We start from the raw sequence: 16,244 nt of genomic DNA, 5'->3' as shown, positions 1-16,244 counted from the left end.
AAGTTTTGTTCATGAGTGAAGAAGTGCTTTGAATATTGATTCAATTACTTTGAATCCAATTTTGCTTATATTTGGTAACAAACACTTTACTTAAGGTCGCCCTATTTAGCATTTATATGCAGAGAAAATACAAATTTCAAATTTATGCATGGAATAATTGTTACTTGAGGTAACATGAGGCCAGGGGTTAGTGTGGTGCTAAAAAATATTTCAGGAATACTTCACTCCCCAAATGACTACTACTGTCAATCACTCACCCTGTGTTACACTGAATACGTAAAGAAAACTTTGTGTTTCTTGCATGGCTCCACGATGAATACTCCAGATACTGAATATATACTCCAGTTTCTAATGAACTGAAGTCATAGGCGACCACATTTAACAGGAGTAAACTGTATCAGAACATCTGTTTACAAACTCTCACACAACTCGTACAGTATAATCCAAGTCTAACATATCCAGTTGTATCCTCAGTACTTCTGTAATAGATCACCTTTCTGACAGGGAACTTAACTAAAAGTGAAACCATATCTATGCTCTCTTCAAAGCTAGACTCCATTGACAAAAACAGTAATTTTACCTCCCTGAACACAGGAGCTGCTGGTCTACCACTGCCTTTATTAGTTAGTTTATTTGTGTTATTGTGTGTGTTTGTTGTTTTTAAAGGGTTAGTTCAGATTCAACAAAGTCACAGAGTAACAAACAAACTACTGACTGAGGCAGTGGTAGACCAACAACTCCCTGGAAGTACTGAGTATACAACTTGATAAATGAGACTTGGATTATACCGCATGAGTTCTGTGAGAGTTTGTAAACGGTTGTTTTGATATAGTTTTGCTGTTGTTTAGTCTCGCTCACCAGACCTTTCTCAAGAAAAGAAAGGTCTGGCTGGGCCGACTCTCAATGTGAGATTGGAGAAAAAAACGCCCCGGCTGCTTGTACTTCTTTCAACCAATCACAATCGTTCTGGGCGGTGCCACAGCAACGGTGCGCTTGCAAAAATATTGCCGGGGGGAAACAGGTTTTGGTGTAACACGTCCACAAAAATATCACCTACAGGACGTGAACCATGGCAGAAAAATGGCTACATCCCCGCAAGATCAAACACCGCAAAAGTTAGTAAAGGACGTGTTGAAAACGGTTGAAAACTGCTACACAACCGGAGGTGGTAGGGCGGGACTTCAGCGGGTGGCTCGTTCCGCCCAATGAGAGGCTGATCTCTGCAGCAAACTTCCGCCCACTCAGACTAGCTGTTGTTAAACTTGGTTGCCTATGCCTTAAGTTTGTCAAGGGTTTTCTCCATTTTTTTTGGATTCTTCATTCACCATGAAGGCAATTGAGAAAAAACAAGTTTGATATACAAATGGTCATTTGGGGGGTGAAGTATTCCTTTAATCAGAACCATGACTGAATTAATGTAACTACACTAAAAAAATTACAAAAGACATGTGGATCTGACACGTCATGGCTGATATCCAAAGCAGTTTATAAGGTCATTACTACAGCAGGTATCAATATGGCAAAACAAATCTGTTGGATTTCTAAAGTTGCAAGATTTAAGTGTCACAAAAATGTAAGATTAACATTGACTTAAACACTTTGTAGATGAAATTGCATAAAGATGGTCCCTCCCTAGTCTGTAGTCCATCCAACTTTGCAAAACAGAGTTATGTTGAGTCTGTAATTTGTCTTTATTGACGAATATATTACGTAAAGTCAAGCACTATATTGTTATTAACATCAGGAGTTTGATTCTAACTATGTTGCCGAACCCACTAACAAGTAAACATCCACCATGAATTCTGCAGAGACAATCAGGAACAAGATGTATCATCCCTCCAGATGTTCAACAAATTTGGATCTCTGCCCTTTTAAAGTTTTGACCTTTAGTACCATCAGGCAAATCAGAAAACAGAGTTCAAAAAGCAAAATCTGGCACGTTTCTGACCAAAATAGGACCAGTGGTGTCTGAGTTATTGTTTGAGTAAAAAAAAAAAAAAAGCCAGTATCTTCAAATGTGAGACAAAAATAAAAGTATCTGGGAGAGCTGCCAGTTCAGGAGGGCTTGAAGGCATTTCATGCATCTTTGTCCAAAACCTGGCACAGGCCATCAGGTGGTGCCAGGAAACTCCCTGGTGCAGCAGCTTCTCTACTATTAGCCCAAAGATCCCCGCATGCAGTCCAGCTCCAAAAAGACTGTGTTGGGTCACAGTGTTTCCTGAGCCAACCCGAGCAGCTCCCTAAAGTGCGTTAATGTATTACTTTAATTTTACAAGAAACCTCAGGCTCTGTCTACACTTAAGCCTGAGGATGAGACTGTAAATTATTTAGAAAGTGTCCCATTTTACGAGACACTTCTTGACAGTCTAACTGCAGACCAACTGAATGTTGTTTTGAGTCAGGTGACACTATCTTCAAACAAGTCGAATGATCCGCAGAGTATTTTAAGATATCATCACTGGGCTGAGAAACTCTTGAAACAAGAGAGGTGGGAGCTGGAGCAGCTAAAATTATCTCATCACACTGGCAGCTTTTTATCTGCTTTGAGAAAGATAAGATTTTTAATAATAATGTCGATTAAAAGGCTGGTTTTGTCGTGTGTTTAGAGCTTGGGTAGTCAAAGCTGCAGAAACTGTGCTTGTTGATGTAGTGGGTTTGAAGCCAGATTGGATTTAATGGTCTTAATCATCGCTCACTCTCCAGTCAGAGTTAGATGGAGCCCAGCACCATTTCAGCTTTTCCTTCACTCTTCATTGCAGAACGCCTGCCGAGAGGGGACAGCATATGTCCTGTCATCTGTCTACACCATATGCCACGCCCATGATCATTTAAAGTCTCATGCCTTATTTGACATTTGCAGGCAGTGATGAAATGGCCAGAACGGGCATTGGCACAGTCACAAATGCATTTGGCATGCTGCATTCTCTCTTATCCATCTCAGTTCATTGTTATGACCAATTATCTCAGACTGTCTATCAACACTGGAGTCAAAGCCAAGTGTCATATTTTAAGGTCACCTCAATTATAAAGTTTTACATGATCACTTTGACTCTACAAACTTTCCCTTCTACTTACATAAGAGCTTTGCACATTAGAGTCAGAGTTGCTGTATATGTGTGTGTGATGTATTTCTCTGTCTGTGACTTTGGGCAGTGTCTTGGAGAGTCCCAGCCGGCTAGATGAAGAGCACCGCCTCATCGCTCGCTACGCTGCACGCCTGGCAGCCGAGGCGGGCAACTCCACAGTGAGTGTCTCGCAGGACGCCCCGTGGTGGGCTTTAGTCAACCCGCATTTCAAATTTAATGCTTTGACAAGTTATTGTTAGGCGCTTCACTGTGGCTGGAGAACTACTCACACTTACAAGTGAGACTGTGTAATACTCAGCCATGATTTTTGTTGTTAGGAGTAGGACAAGTGGAGAAAGGGAGGGATAAGTGCTCTTATTTTATGGCAGTATTACTTGTTCAATATGTTTTCTTACAACTCAATCGCCAGAAAAAAATGTTGGCATTGTACGTTTCTCCAAACCACAGACACTTTACTATGATGTAGCAGACACGAAATTTAACTTTTCTAACAATGTTGTGGTAAACATGTGGTTATGTTTAGGCCAAACGGCAACCTCTTGGGCTGAAAAGTGAAGCCAACACAAAAATGCCAAAAGGTTCCTCTAATGGCTACTTGAGGCTGGCTCCAGACTCCAGTCAGTCCCCACTGACCAACATGTTGAAATGCCCAAACTAAATAGCAGAAATAAACATGTTTACAGCCTGGTACAAAAAATGTTTTTGGTCTCTACAGCTAATTTCAACATTCAACAACTGTACATGCTAAAAGTTACGGTATGTGCATAATTAAAGGCAGGGCCAAATGAGTGACAGGCTGTCTGCTGATAGTGTCTTGGCTTGTTAGTCAGATCCACCCCTTGCTCCTACACAGCTCCACTCTCTCGCCCAAATATGGTCACTAGTGGCTCCAAAAAAAAAAAAAACATGACGGCAACAGCCAAATCGCTGAACTCGAGGCTTCAAAACGGGAGTCCTCAAACCATTGCATGACATTACGGTAGCTACGTCCATTATTTTTACTGTCTATGGTTTAGGCAAAAAAAAACCCACTTGGTTATGGTTTAGAAGATCGTGCTTTGGCTTAAAATACACATGCATAGTATTACAAAAGCTGCTGGAAAAGTGGCAACAGGTTGCTAAAAACACCCATGTTTGGCAGCACAAAAGCCACTGGCAAACCTAAAAAAACACCTGCGTTTGGTGGAACAACAGCTGCTGGAAATGTGAAAAGAGATTGCTAAAAACACACCCATGTTTGACAGTGCAAAAGCCACTGGTAAAGCGGCATTGGGTCGCTAAAATACACCTCCGTTTGATGGCACAACAGCTGCTGAAAAAGCAGTGACAGGTTGCTAAATACCAACCCCAGTTTGACAGCACAAAAGCCACTGGTAAAGCAGCATTGGGTCGCTAAAATACACCTCTGTTTGATGGCACAGCAGCTGCTGAAAAAGCAGTGACAGGTTGCTAAACACACCCATGTTTGACGGCACAAAAGCCACTGGCAAAGCTAGAAAACACCTGCGTTTGGTGGCACAACAGCTGCTGGAAAAGCGGCGACAGGTTGCTAAAAACAAACCTGTGTTTGACAGCACAAAAGCCACTGGAAAAGCGGTGACAGGTTGCTAAAAATAACCAGGGTTGTTGTTTGTATTGTGATGTCCTTGGTTTGCAGAAACGTACAAGAACAACATCTTTTTCAGGCAACTGTTCTTTTTCTTGAAAAATGTAAAAATCACTTATCATGTACTTTAAAGTTGCAATGCTCAAGATTCAAGTCGTGGTTCATTTGGCGACAGGGTTTGATGATCAATGTCAGCGCTAAAACTATGAGGACATTGCATTTCCTGTGACTGCCTCAAAACAAAAGCCACGTTTGGACAGTTGGTGGCTGCTAATGTGGAGCAGTAGGGACTGTTTGATTTGCATTAGCAGTAACTTAAGAGAGTGAAAATTAAACAGTGAGGCTGATATCAATTGCATTTGACAGTCTGAATGAATTTTTACTGTGAATCCCTCACACAAATGTAAGCAGTATAAATCCACCGAGGGAATGGCGGATAATTACAGAATGTAAATACATTGATAGCTATTGAGGAATCAAAAGTGGGGTTGGATTTAATTCGAATTGTTAAAGCCCTTGAAAACTTGGCTTCAAATCTGAAGTATTTCTCCATAACAATACTCGTGACTAATAAAGCACCATGATGTTTCTTTGATTTTAATAGACGGTAGAAGCTTGTGTACATAAAAATTTGGGGGGAGACGTTAACTTGGATTCCTGAAGAGCATTTCGTCTAAATTTTCCTAGGCAGAAAATGTCCATGTAAGGTCACTCTGGTTTGTTTGGGTTTGTGCTTTGCAGTCCAACTCTTATATGGGGGGATAAAGGAAAGCTGTGCTGAGCTGAAATGGCTCCCTGTTTATGCAGAAACATAATAAGTCTCCAGCAGAGAGTCATTACTGCTCACCATGGTCAGAAGGTAGCTGTTGCTGTTTGACTTTTGTTCTCCCACCGATGTTGTTAATGCCATTCTATGCTAATTTTGTTTTCCAGCAACAATGTCCTCCAACAGATCTGGGTTTCAACTTTGATGCCAATAAGCAACAGAGGCAGCTGATTGCAGAGCTGGAGAACAAAAACAGGTACGATTTATATTTGTTTAAAAACAACAGCTAAACACTGGAAACAAATCAGCACTGTTACTCATTGATTGGCTTTCTGGTTGACAGTGGTATAATATATTAAATATTATTATTTCAAGTACTTAAGTATATATAGTTTCTAGGTACCTACAATTTACTTGAGTGTTACTTTTGTGCTTTTCTGCCACTTTATACTTGTAGACCACTACTTTTTTACTTCACTACATTTTCTGACAACTACAGTTACTAGTTACTTAACAGATTCATATTTTACACGCAAAGCATAGCTCATAAAAAGATGCGCTGTTACAAATTTAAACAGTCCAGCACTGAATAGAATAGTTAAACAAATAATTTGACAATTTCAGAGATACAATGTCTTGCCTAGATGTAGATGAAAAGATCAATACCACTTTCATATCTATCAGGTAAATATGAAGTCGACATGATTGATGGCAAGTAGCAGACACACACAAGCCTGTGAGTACATAAATGCGATAACAAGTGCTCGATCAACACTTCAACAGCATTGTGTTGTCACTTGTAGTGTGAACCCAGTATTAAGCTCACTTATTAAAATGTTAAAATCTACAAGTTTTAGATGAATGGGGAGGGCTGTGTGCCAGACTATTTCTTGGCAGTAAATTCCTTCAGAATCAGCTTCTACCACGACCAGCTACAACATTAAAATGTAGTAGATGCATTAAAAAGATTAATCCAATCACAGTGAAACACTGTGAAATCAGTCATTCTGCATGAGTAGTACTTTCCTATTGTTACTACATTTTGATGATAATACTCTTGTACTTTTACGTGTAAAATTTAGAGTGCAGGATTTGTATGTTGTTTTACTACCTCAGTTTAAGTAAAGAACCTTAGTATTTCCGCTGTTTAGTTAACTGATTGATTATTTACTTATTTAGGGAGATCCTCCAGGAGATCCAGCGGCTGCGTTTAGAGCACGAGCAGGCCTCCCAGCCGACCCCAGAAAAAGCCCAGCAGAACCCCACGCTCCTGACTGAACTGCGGCTCCTCAGGTATCGTCCCTGCTAACACCAGCACACCTCTTAAAAAGAGCATCTTCTTCCCAACAAAAGGAAGAAAGGACCATATATTAAGGAAATGATCAGTGAAACCACTCCAGGGCTGTTAATGTAGGCTGGACTCATTCCTCAAGAAGAAATACTCTCTTCCTAATTCAGGGGGGTGTTTTTGAATTAGCTCCACCAGCAGCAGCGTGGACATTTGTCATGCTGGCAGGACGCTGAGACCCTTGGGTTCAGTTCTTGGAAGGGACTCACCCTGAGAGGACGCGCTACAGCACTTGTTGCCCTGAATGAGTCCTTGTTTGTCTGGCCTGGCCTAAATAATGAATCAGCAGTAAGGTTTATGGCTAACAGCCAGTTTTATAGCAGAAATTATTAACTGCGTTGTGTCATTATATACAATTATAGCAAAACTAGAGCTGTATTTGAATTATACTCTGTTAGTCTTTGGTGTTGGTGTTGTATGAACAAGATTCTAACTGTATTTTTAAGGAAAGACAGTAATTAAACAGTAGAATAATTTATTTATATCACTGGAGGATACAACAATTACATTAATTATTTAGTCCAGTTTAATTCAAACATGTCTAGAAGCATTGTTCAGCTCACTGAGCCTGTTTGTGATTCAGGTTGTGTAGCACAACATTATGAAGTAGTAATATTTCATCACAGACTGTGCACTGTGTCTGGAGCCTGGCTGGACGGCTCTGATGTTGTCTTCATTCAGCCCGAGGATACAGAACAGAGGAGAAGTGTTTACAGACTGCAGATGTTTGTGAGTTTTTCATAGAACAGACAGATGATTGCTGAGGCTCTTTGAAGGTTTTTTAAAGTGCAGGTCCACACTGTGAACACCAGAGGGTGATAATAAGCCAGAATCCTCACATAAAAAACAGGGCCAGACATCAACTGTGACCCCTGATGGAGGCAATGAATTTAAATCTGTGCACTCTGAGCAACTAGTCTTTCCTATTCTCTACTCCATAGCTGTCACAGTGCTCTGCATGTTGAGAGTGAGTGATTGTATTCCAGGAGAAGAACAGCTTCTCCTTGCAGATCAGATCTGTAATAATTGCAATAAATCAATAAATATTCAAGTGTACCAGGGTTTCCACAGCCTAAGGCCAGTTAGATTTAAGACTTTTTATGCCCCTCAGAATGAAATTTGATGCCAAATTTACAATAACCAAAATTAAAGGGGAAAAAAACATGAACTGACATAAATTACGTAGGGTTGGGAAAAACTATGGCAGGTTTTCTTGGCAATTTTGCTTTGGGCAGATACAATATGCATTGCCTTGTACTGGTTTCAGCCATGCCACAAAATCTTGTTCAAATAACTGTTCATTTCTGTAACCTAACACATAGAGACAGACAACCATTCACGTTCACATTCACACCTACGGTCACCAATTAACCTGCATGTCTTTGGACTGTGGGAGGATGCTGGAGTACCCAGAGAGAACCCACACTGACACTGGGAGACACCTGGGGTTCGTAGCAGGAACCCTCTTGCTGTGAGGCGAAACAAAGCTAAGCGCTGCACCACCTTGCCACCTCAAACCAATTTTTGTTTAAATTTGCACTTCCCCATGTCGTCCACGATACAGCAGTCAGTGGATTTTCTGCTCTGAGGTACCTGGCTAGAAACATAATATGAGTGCTGCTGGTTCCACTATCCTGGTCTGTGTGACCTTAATGCGAGAGGCAGAAATCTAAACTAAAATAAACACCTAAATGCGTGTTTTGGATGTTTTCTGTCCACTGGTCTGAAAGAAGACATGTTATAGAGACAAGATAGTCCAAAATCTCAAACCTGACCAATGCATGACAAAAAAGGGGCTATGTTTTCACCTATAGAGTCTCCTTTAACAGTAAATTCAATACATTGGGGCCTTAATAAATTGTCTTGTAGGCCAGATTTGGGTTGGGTTAGTTTGAGATCCCTGCTTTAGATTAATAATGACAACCCAACTTCTATTAGCTCTGTCCCACCTCTAACAAAAGACAATACAGTATGGCATGGTTATGGCAAAAAGGAATATTTTAATTCTTTGGAAAACTGGGGATGCGCCTTCTTTCAAGACCTGGTTGGCAGAAATCACCAACTTGTTCCACATGGAGAGAGTTAGATAGTGTTTCCCTCAGCTCTGTAATCTTTGATAAAAATATGGCAACCAATCATGTCCTATTTATCGAGAATGGCCTAATGTGTTGTATGTATGTATATATATATATATTTGTTAATAATGGTTTTGACAAGCAGCATGTTTGGACTTGTATTATATGTATTTCTATAAGAGCATTTTTTTGTCTTTTTCTGTCTATCTTTCTTTCTATATGTATCGTTCATCTCCGAGTGTGGGGGGCAGGTGACTTGTATTTGTGTTGTTTGCATTAAAATCTTAAAATCTATAAATAAAATATTCATCTAAACTAGATTAATAATGACAGTAAAAGTGTACCAGTGGCACTGGTGCAGGTAAAAATACTCGAGAAATATTATTTTACAAGACCAGAGCAACAGGAGCTGATGCAAATAATATATAACTCTCCATACACTCAACATGCAGTGTGTGTGTCTGCAACTGATCCTTGACTTAATGGATCCTCAGGTAAATCTGAACCCCTTCATGCTCATCTGTACAGGTATCTAGGGCAAAATACCCTACAGAAAAAACATGTATTTGTGAAATAATTCACAGACATGTTTCCCTGAACTGTTCATAAAAAAGGAAATGGATTCCCCAAACAGTCAGTGCTGCTTTGTTAAAAAAACAGTATGATGTCTGCCTGTGCAATGTGATTTTATTACTGTCAGATCCAGGAAGACGTTCTTCCCTTGTGTTTTAATGTATCCCCCAAACTAATCCTTCTGCTGCAGACACAGGAAGGACGAGCTGGAGAGGCGCATGTCGGCCCTGCAGGAGAGCAGACGGGAGTTGATGGTGCAGCTGGAGGGACTCATGAGGCTGCTAAAGGTAAGACGATCACCTGTTTCTAGAAGAATCAGGAGTGATTAAAAAACCTCTGAGTCTATATCTTACCATAGGATGGTGCATAAACACTAAGACATTAGCCTAAATAAAAATAACATCTTACTGTTTTGTCAGTGCTTATAGTTTACATGATTCAGTTTCTACATCTTGGTGGCATGTCTGATTAAATGAGATGTTTGCATGTTTGATTCTTTAAAACCAAGACACTGTGGTGATCTTAAGTTATGTTAATGTGCCGTATGGTGCATGCAGAAAATCCTTTTCTTTCTCTTCTGCTGCTTTAATTCTGTTGCTCTCACTCTTCTTGCTCTCTCTCACTGCTTACCTTTGCTGGCTGATAGGATGAGGAGCAGAAGCAGGCTGTAAGTTGCCCTTAATTCAGTTTGCAAGGCTCAATACCTGACTCTAGTCTCAGCACTTAGTTTTATGCTACTATACTCCCCCATCACACAGATGTGATTGAGGGACGTTTTCCTAATAGATTTTAAGAAGGATGTTAGGAAAGGTAATAGGATTCCACTATCTAACTGGGTTACACAGATCTAGTCCCACTCCAACACTTCCTTTGTAGCAGCGTTGGGGAGCTAAAATTATAGACTGCGACACAATCTTTAAAATCAGTTTCCTCAGGTCCTTGGTCCAAACAAGTTGAGAGAACTGTGTTTTTCTTAGCCCAAATGTCAGGGACCTGTTCCTTTCATCGGCACTAACAACCTCCCTTCTAATGTGACTGCAGTCTGGCCGGCCATCTGCTGCCTGGCTCCGAGCCATCGACCTGGGCCTGCACCAGTCCCAGAGACACACAGTGATCCTTTCTCTGTGAGATATATCTCTGGTCTCAGCACAGGCCCCAGTCGCTCACCCACACATGGTTCTCATTACCCCCTCAGTGCAATAAAGGTGCACTATAGACACACAGAGTATAGCCAGCCACTATAGGATTACCACAAGGTTTTCTTACCTTTAAACCATTGTTTTTGTTTGTTCTCCCTATAAGGATTAAGTTCTTTTGGTCACATCTGTGTCTATGTTTGTTTTAATAAAAGTCACCTTTCGAAGCATGAAGGTCATCTCTTCCAAAAGCTGCAATCTGTGATTGCAATACGGTGTCCTCCATTGATATGCAGTTGTTCCAGAATTGGCTTGTTGGTGTAGAGATTAATTGGATTTATTCTCTCTATCAGAAGCCCAGATTCACTAAAGGCTTGCAGATGGAGGATTATTCAGTATGTCAAAAATAACCAAATACGCCATAGTATTTGATCACTATGCTCCAGCAATAACATGCCTCGTTAACATTGGTCTAGTATTTTTGCACCTGTCATATATATATATATAGTTTTTATTTACTGATGCAAGTCAAGATTGCGGACAGCCCATAAACACGTTTAAAGACCAACTGTCCCTGAGTATTGACACTTTTTAAAGTCTTGAAATAAGACATATTGTCTTATGTAGTCTGAGATGACTAAACTTGATTTCAAAGAAACAGTTGGACATTTTGGCAAATATGATACCTGGCCAAGAGAGACCACTGTTGTGTCTGTACAGTAAATGTAAAGCTACATCGGTTAGTGTACCTTACCATAAAGACTCAAACAAGGGCGTAGATTTCGTTTCAATATCAGGGGAGTGATACATATGAAACGGGGGAAAACTTTGAGCTTCAAACACTTCATTTTCTGCAGAATTTTTATGCACAAATTTGTGCCTTTTCTGCATCAATTTATGGTATAAATGTCTCAGAATAAAAGCCCTCTGCTACTTTCATGTTTTACTTGGGGGGATAAAAGCACATGTTGTAAATCTTGAGGGGGGCATGTCCCCTGCGTCCCCCCTGAAACTGACACCTATGTACTAGAAGCAGGGGGAAACAGCTACCCTGGCTTTGTCCAAAGGTAACAAAATCTGTATACCAGCACCTCTAAAGCTCAGTAAAATATCATGTTATATCTCTTTGTCTAATCCATACAAAAACAGAAATGTAAAAACATCAACTTGTGGTTCCATACACACGACAGCGATATTAATCTTCTCATCTATGCTCTAAGTGTATTTCTTAAAATATCGAACCGTTACACAGAGTACAACAAATGCTGAATTGTAAAGATTACATATTTTTTTCTCATGATACTGTGACTATCACATGTGTTTTTATGTTGCAGTCCCAGTCTGGAAGCTCGCCTCATTCTTCCCCCAGTCACGGTGCAGGCTGCTCCATGCCCATGCCCATACGCTCCACCTCGGCTGGGTCTACCCCAACTCACACACCGCAGGACTGCCTCGCGGGGGTAGGAGGGGACGTGCTTGAGGCCTTTGCTCAGGGTGAGTGTGCACCAGCACCTTAAAGGAGTAGTTATGTATGACATGGACTAGGGCTGGGCAATATATCGGTATTACATCAATATACACTAGATATCATCTTAGATTTTGGGTATTCCAATATCGCAAGTGTTTCCTGGTTTTAAAGGCTGCATTAAAGTAAAGTGATGTAATTTTCTGAACTTACCAGACTGTTCTAGCTGTTCTATTTTGAAAAGTGATCATGAGCTTACCTTTTTTTATTCAGACCTGGACCTAAAGGGACTGCACTTGTATAGGACCTTTCTAGTCTCCCCGACCACTCAAAGCATTTTAATACTTGATGTCACATTTACCCATTCAGGCATACATTCCTATAATGGTGGCCGACGCTACCATACAAGGTTCCACCTGCTACTCAGTGACCATTCACACGCACTCACTGATGGAGCAGTCATAAGGAGCGATTTGGGGTTCAGTATCTTGCCCAAGGATACTTCGACATGCCAACTGAAGGAGCTGGGGATTAAACTGCCGATCTTCCAATTAGTGGACAACCCATTCAACCTCTGAGCTATAGCTGCCCCAGAAAATTCAGATTCAAAATTCAAACGATACTTCCCACCATAATGCAACGATTCTACTACCACACAGCGGAGGAATGTAACTCATTACGTTCACTCAAGCACTGTACTTAAGTACAAATACAGCTTTCCATAAATATTGAATATTGTACCTTTTACTCGATAGATTAATTCGACACTTAAAGATACTAATCGATAAAAAACACATATGCTTATACGATATGATGTAGTGCTACATTACAATCTACTTAGTCATATATATAGTACCTAAAACTGACTCCACATTGACTAACTACAACATTAAAGTGCTTTTGCACTTATTTGCTAGTGATAAAATTAGAATAATATAATATTCTAAAATAATATAATACTGCAAAAAGTGCTACACTGCTAAATGAGTACTTTCACCTTTGATACTTTAATTACATTTTGCTGAAAGTACTTTTAACATTCTAAATTCAGGACTTTTACTTGTAACGGAGTATTTTTAGACTGTGGTCTTTCTACTTTTACTTTAAAGGATCTGAGTACTTATTCCCCCACTGCCACCAAGATATGCATTTCAGCAGCCTGTTCAAAATTTCACATAATTACACTGCATGAGTAGAAACTGCATGTGTGTTTAATCTGAAAATGTCTCTGTTTTGTAGGTGTACCTAGAAATCTTCGGAATGATCTATTAGTTGCTGCTGACTCAATCACAAACACCATGTCGTCACTGGTGAAAGAGCTCCACTCAGGTTAGTCGATAACACATGTTTCATGGTTTGGGTCAGTTTTATCATCTGGATTACGTTCTGTTTAAGATTGTTCTGTTTCCTGGAATTTAACAGGTTATTACTTAGATATCTCTTTCTGCATGTTTGTCATTACTGTAGTCATCAAAAACAACGTCACTAAAATCTCTGGTTTTATTTATGAAGTTGATGACGGGGGAGTGGACGAGGAGACCAACATGAGGAACGGTGGGGACAGAGGTAAGTCTAAATACATGCTCATAGTTTCCTACTTTAATCTTTCAGATCCAGTTATACTGTACTTAGAGTATACCACTCAAAAATAGAATGTGTTGATCATTAAGATCGGCCAAAACATAAACATGCAGTGTTTCCTTCTGTTTTTTTCAGCTGAAGCAGAATGAACAACAAAAAGTAGGAATTATAATTAATTATAATTATACATTATGCATATATAATGTAGTACGGAAGTGGAGAACAGCTGTGCTTTTAATAATTTTATTTAATTCAAGATCAGAAGTTACTTATTCTGTTATTTCCAGATATGAAAAATGTTTTCTGGTGATAATGGTTTAATCGTTGAGACAACAAGCTGTTGTTTGGCAACATACAACAACAGCAGGTTGTTTTCTCTAGTTAACAGGATAAATATGTGTTTTTAACAGAAAATTAAAGGCTATTTAATGTGTTAATTATCCTATTATCTCATGAAAAAACATATTGTGTTGAAAAAGGAGATAATTAAACTGTCATCACAAGAAAACAACCTGCTGTTGTTTTATCTTGGAAAACAACAGCTTGTTTTCTCAAGATAACGAGATAATTAACCCACAATCACGAGAAAATGACATCCTGTGATAAGGGGATAATTAACTGAAATAAAATTATTGCAACCACAGTCATTCTTGGCTTCCGTATATAATAAGTTTATAGGAACAAGTTGCCTGAAGTACTTTTTTTTCTGCAACTGGACAAAAAGTAGCTGGTGCTAATTATGACAGTGTTGTTTCTTTTCTTTGCTGGATTGGAAGAGTTGGCTGCACCTTTATCACACCTATATCAGCCAATAAAATACTTGTTTGGCTCCTTATAATGAACGTCTGCTACAACTCTCCATCCAAAGTAACAAAGCACCATGGCACATTGCCACAGTCATTTATACTTTTTTTTTTTTTTTTTTTTTTTTTTACAAATTAATTCAGACAATGCAGGCTGTCAGCGGCACTAAATGTGCTCCTTTTTGTGCTTGTGTGTGTGTGTGTCCAGGCACATTGAGAGTACAGAAGCACTGAGGACAAGCAACAAAACCATTCCACCCTGTAAGGACATACAGTCATCAACTGGGAAGAATCAGTAACAACAAACAACAACAACAACAACAACCCCTGGCATTAGCACGTAGAGTAATGCATGCTGTAATCTAACAGGATTTCACTATGTGAAAAAAACTTCACACCTTGCAGGTAGCAAGATGTGTCTAATTAGCGAGTGTGTATGTTGTCCTGTAAACAAAAACTGCTGTAATTACCCAATGATTTCCCTCATGACTGCTAAGGAATGGCTTGCTGTGCTTTCTCCCCCAACTGTTCCATAGCAGCAGATCATTCTGTATATAAAATACTGTAAACACATGACCACGGGAACGCCCCAACATGAAGGTGACAACATGTTCCCTTGTTGTTGCTTTTGTATAATTAGCACTAGTATTTTCTTTTTTTGGGTTTGTTTTGTTTTCTTTTCTTTTATTATTTTTGCATGAAGTTGCACTCATGTCTAGATTTAGGTACTGTACCATGCTATGCCAGCTCTCTGTGGAATTATGATGACAGCTGGGGTGTCAGAAGTGTCTTGCCTCAGAATTCACGCTGAGTGTGTTTACTTGCACATCCATATTCTGAAGTTGATTTAAAAAATTCTGGATAGTTTCCAGTTTCAGCTAAAATAATAGTTTGACATTTTGGGAAGTACTACTTGCTAAAAGTTAAATAAGATCGACACTTTTCTCATATTTGTGCATCAAATATGAAACTGGAGCCAGGAGCCGGCTACCTTAGCTTAGCATTAAGACTGTAAAAAGGGAAGCAGCTAGCCTGGCTTTTTTCATTCCCTTTATACAGTATGTAAGGAATCATGTTCAATGTTAAACCTAAATGTTAGCATTTGATGTGTTGTACCAGAGTTAGCTTTAAGCTAAGTTTTTTATGGATGGAAAAATATATAAAGTAGTAATCCAACATCTTATGAAATGGGCTTATTCACCTCTTAATGAGAGTTAGCTGATATCTCTGCGCTAAATATGAAGCTTCCACCAGCAGTCATTTAGCTTAGCTTAGCACAGAGACTGAGAACAGAGCTAGCTTTGCTCTGTCCAGCATACCAGCACATCTAAAGCTCACTGATCAACATTTTATAACTTGGTTGTTTAATATGGTTGGTGAATTTAGAAACAACAAGTTGTAGTCTACAGGATGTTAGATGCTGGACTATTTCTTGGCCAAACACAGTCACTTCCTGAAGTCTTGCTCTTAAAATGAGGATGAAAGGCAAAACCACAACTTGTCGTTTTTACGCTTTGCCTTATAAAGATTTAACAAGGGAGATGTTGCCAGGCTAGCTGTTTCCTCATTTCCAGCAGACCGCTAGGAACAGCGCCAGGGTTAAAGCCAATTTGACATAGTGGCCAAACCATTTAACTAAAAGTACTTTTTCCCACAGATTTCAATTGTGAAAGAGACGCCTGAGCATCACAAACCCTGTAAAATGACTTAGTCTAGTATTGTTTTGTAAGTCTAGAAGAGCCACATGATTAAATAATTTTATCCTCATTCAAGTAAGCAGAGGGCTAAACAGGAAGTTAGTTGCT

At 39.6% G+C, this 16,244-nt stretch overlaps 1 protein-coding gene across 8 annotated transcripts in view; it reads left to right on the top strand.

Annotated features, from left to right (window-relative positions):
* The window catches only part of dtnbb (dystrobrevin, beta b), a 44,999-nt gene extending 28,958 nt beyond the window's left edge, over nt 1-16,041 (top strand). For 4 of the 8 annotated variants that reach the window (XM_050062485.1, XM_050062489.1, XM_050062484.1 and 1 more), the window contains 9 exons: nt 3,154-3,244; nt 5,626-5,714; nt 6,638-6,751; nt 9,645-9,741; nt 10,101-10,121; nt 11,925-12,084; nt 13,295-13,384; nt 13,568-13,621; nt 14,648-16,041. In XM_050062485.1, coding sequence (XP_049918442.1) covers nt 3,154-3,244; nt 5,626-5,714; nt 6,638-6,751; nt 9,645-9,741; nt 10,101-10,121; nt 11,925-12,084; nt 13,295-13,384; nt 13,568-13,621; nt 14,648-14,673 — 742 coding nt within the window. In that variant the 3' untranslated portion in view covers nt 14,674-16,041. Of the gene's footprint in view, nt 1-3,153; nt 3,245-5,625; nt 5,715-6,637; nt 6,752-9,644; nt 9,742-10,100; nt 10,122-11,924; nt 12,085-13,294; nt 13,390-13,567; nt 13,622-13,771; nt 13,796-14,647 lie in introns of those variants that run through there. The other 4 variants (XM_050062490.1, XM_050062488.1, XM_050062486.1 and 1 more) reach the window with 3 other exon arrangements.
* The last annotated feature ends 203 nt before the right edge of the window (nt 16,042-16,244 follow it).

This window comes from Epinephelus moara, chromosome 14, assembly GCF_006386435.1.
Source record: "Epinephelus moara isolate mb chromosome 14, YSFRI_EMoa_1.0, whole genome shotgun sequence".
In the NCBI taxonomy this organism is placed as follows: Eukaryota; Metazoa; Chordata; class Actinopteri; order Perciformes; family Serranidae; genus Epinephelus; species Epinephelus moara.
Note: the sequence above shows the minus strand (reverse complement) of the source record. Positions and strands in the feature narration are given on the sequence as shown.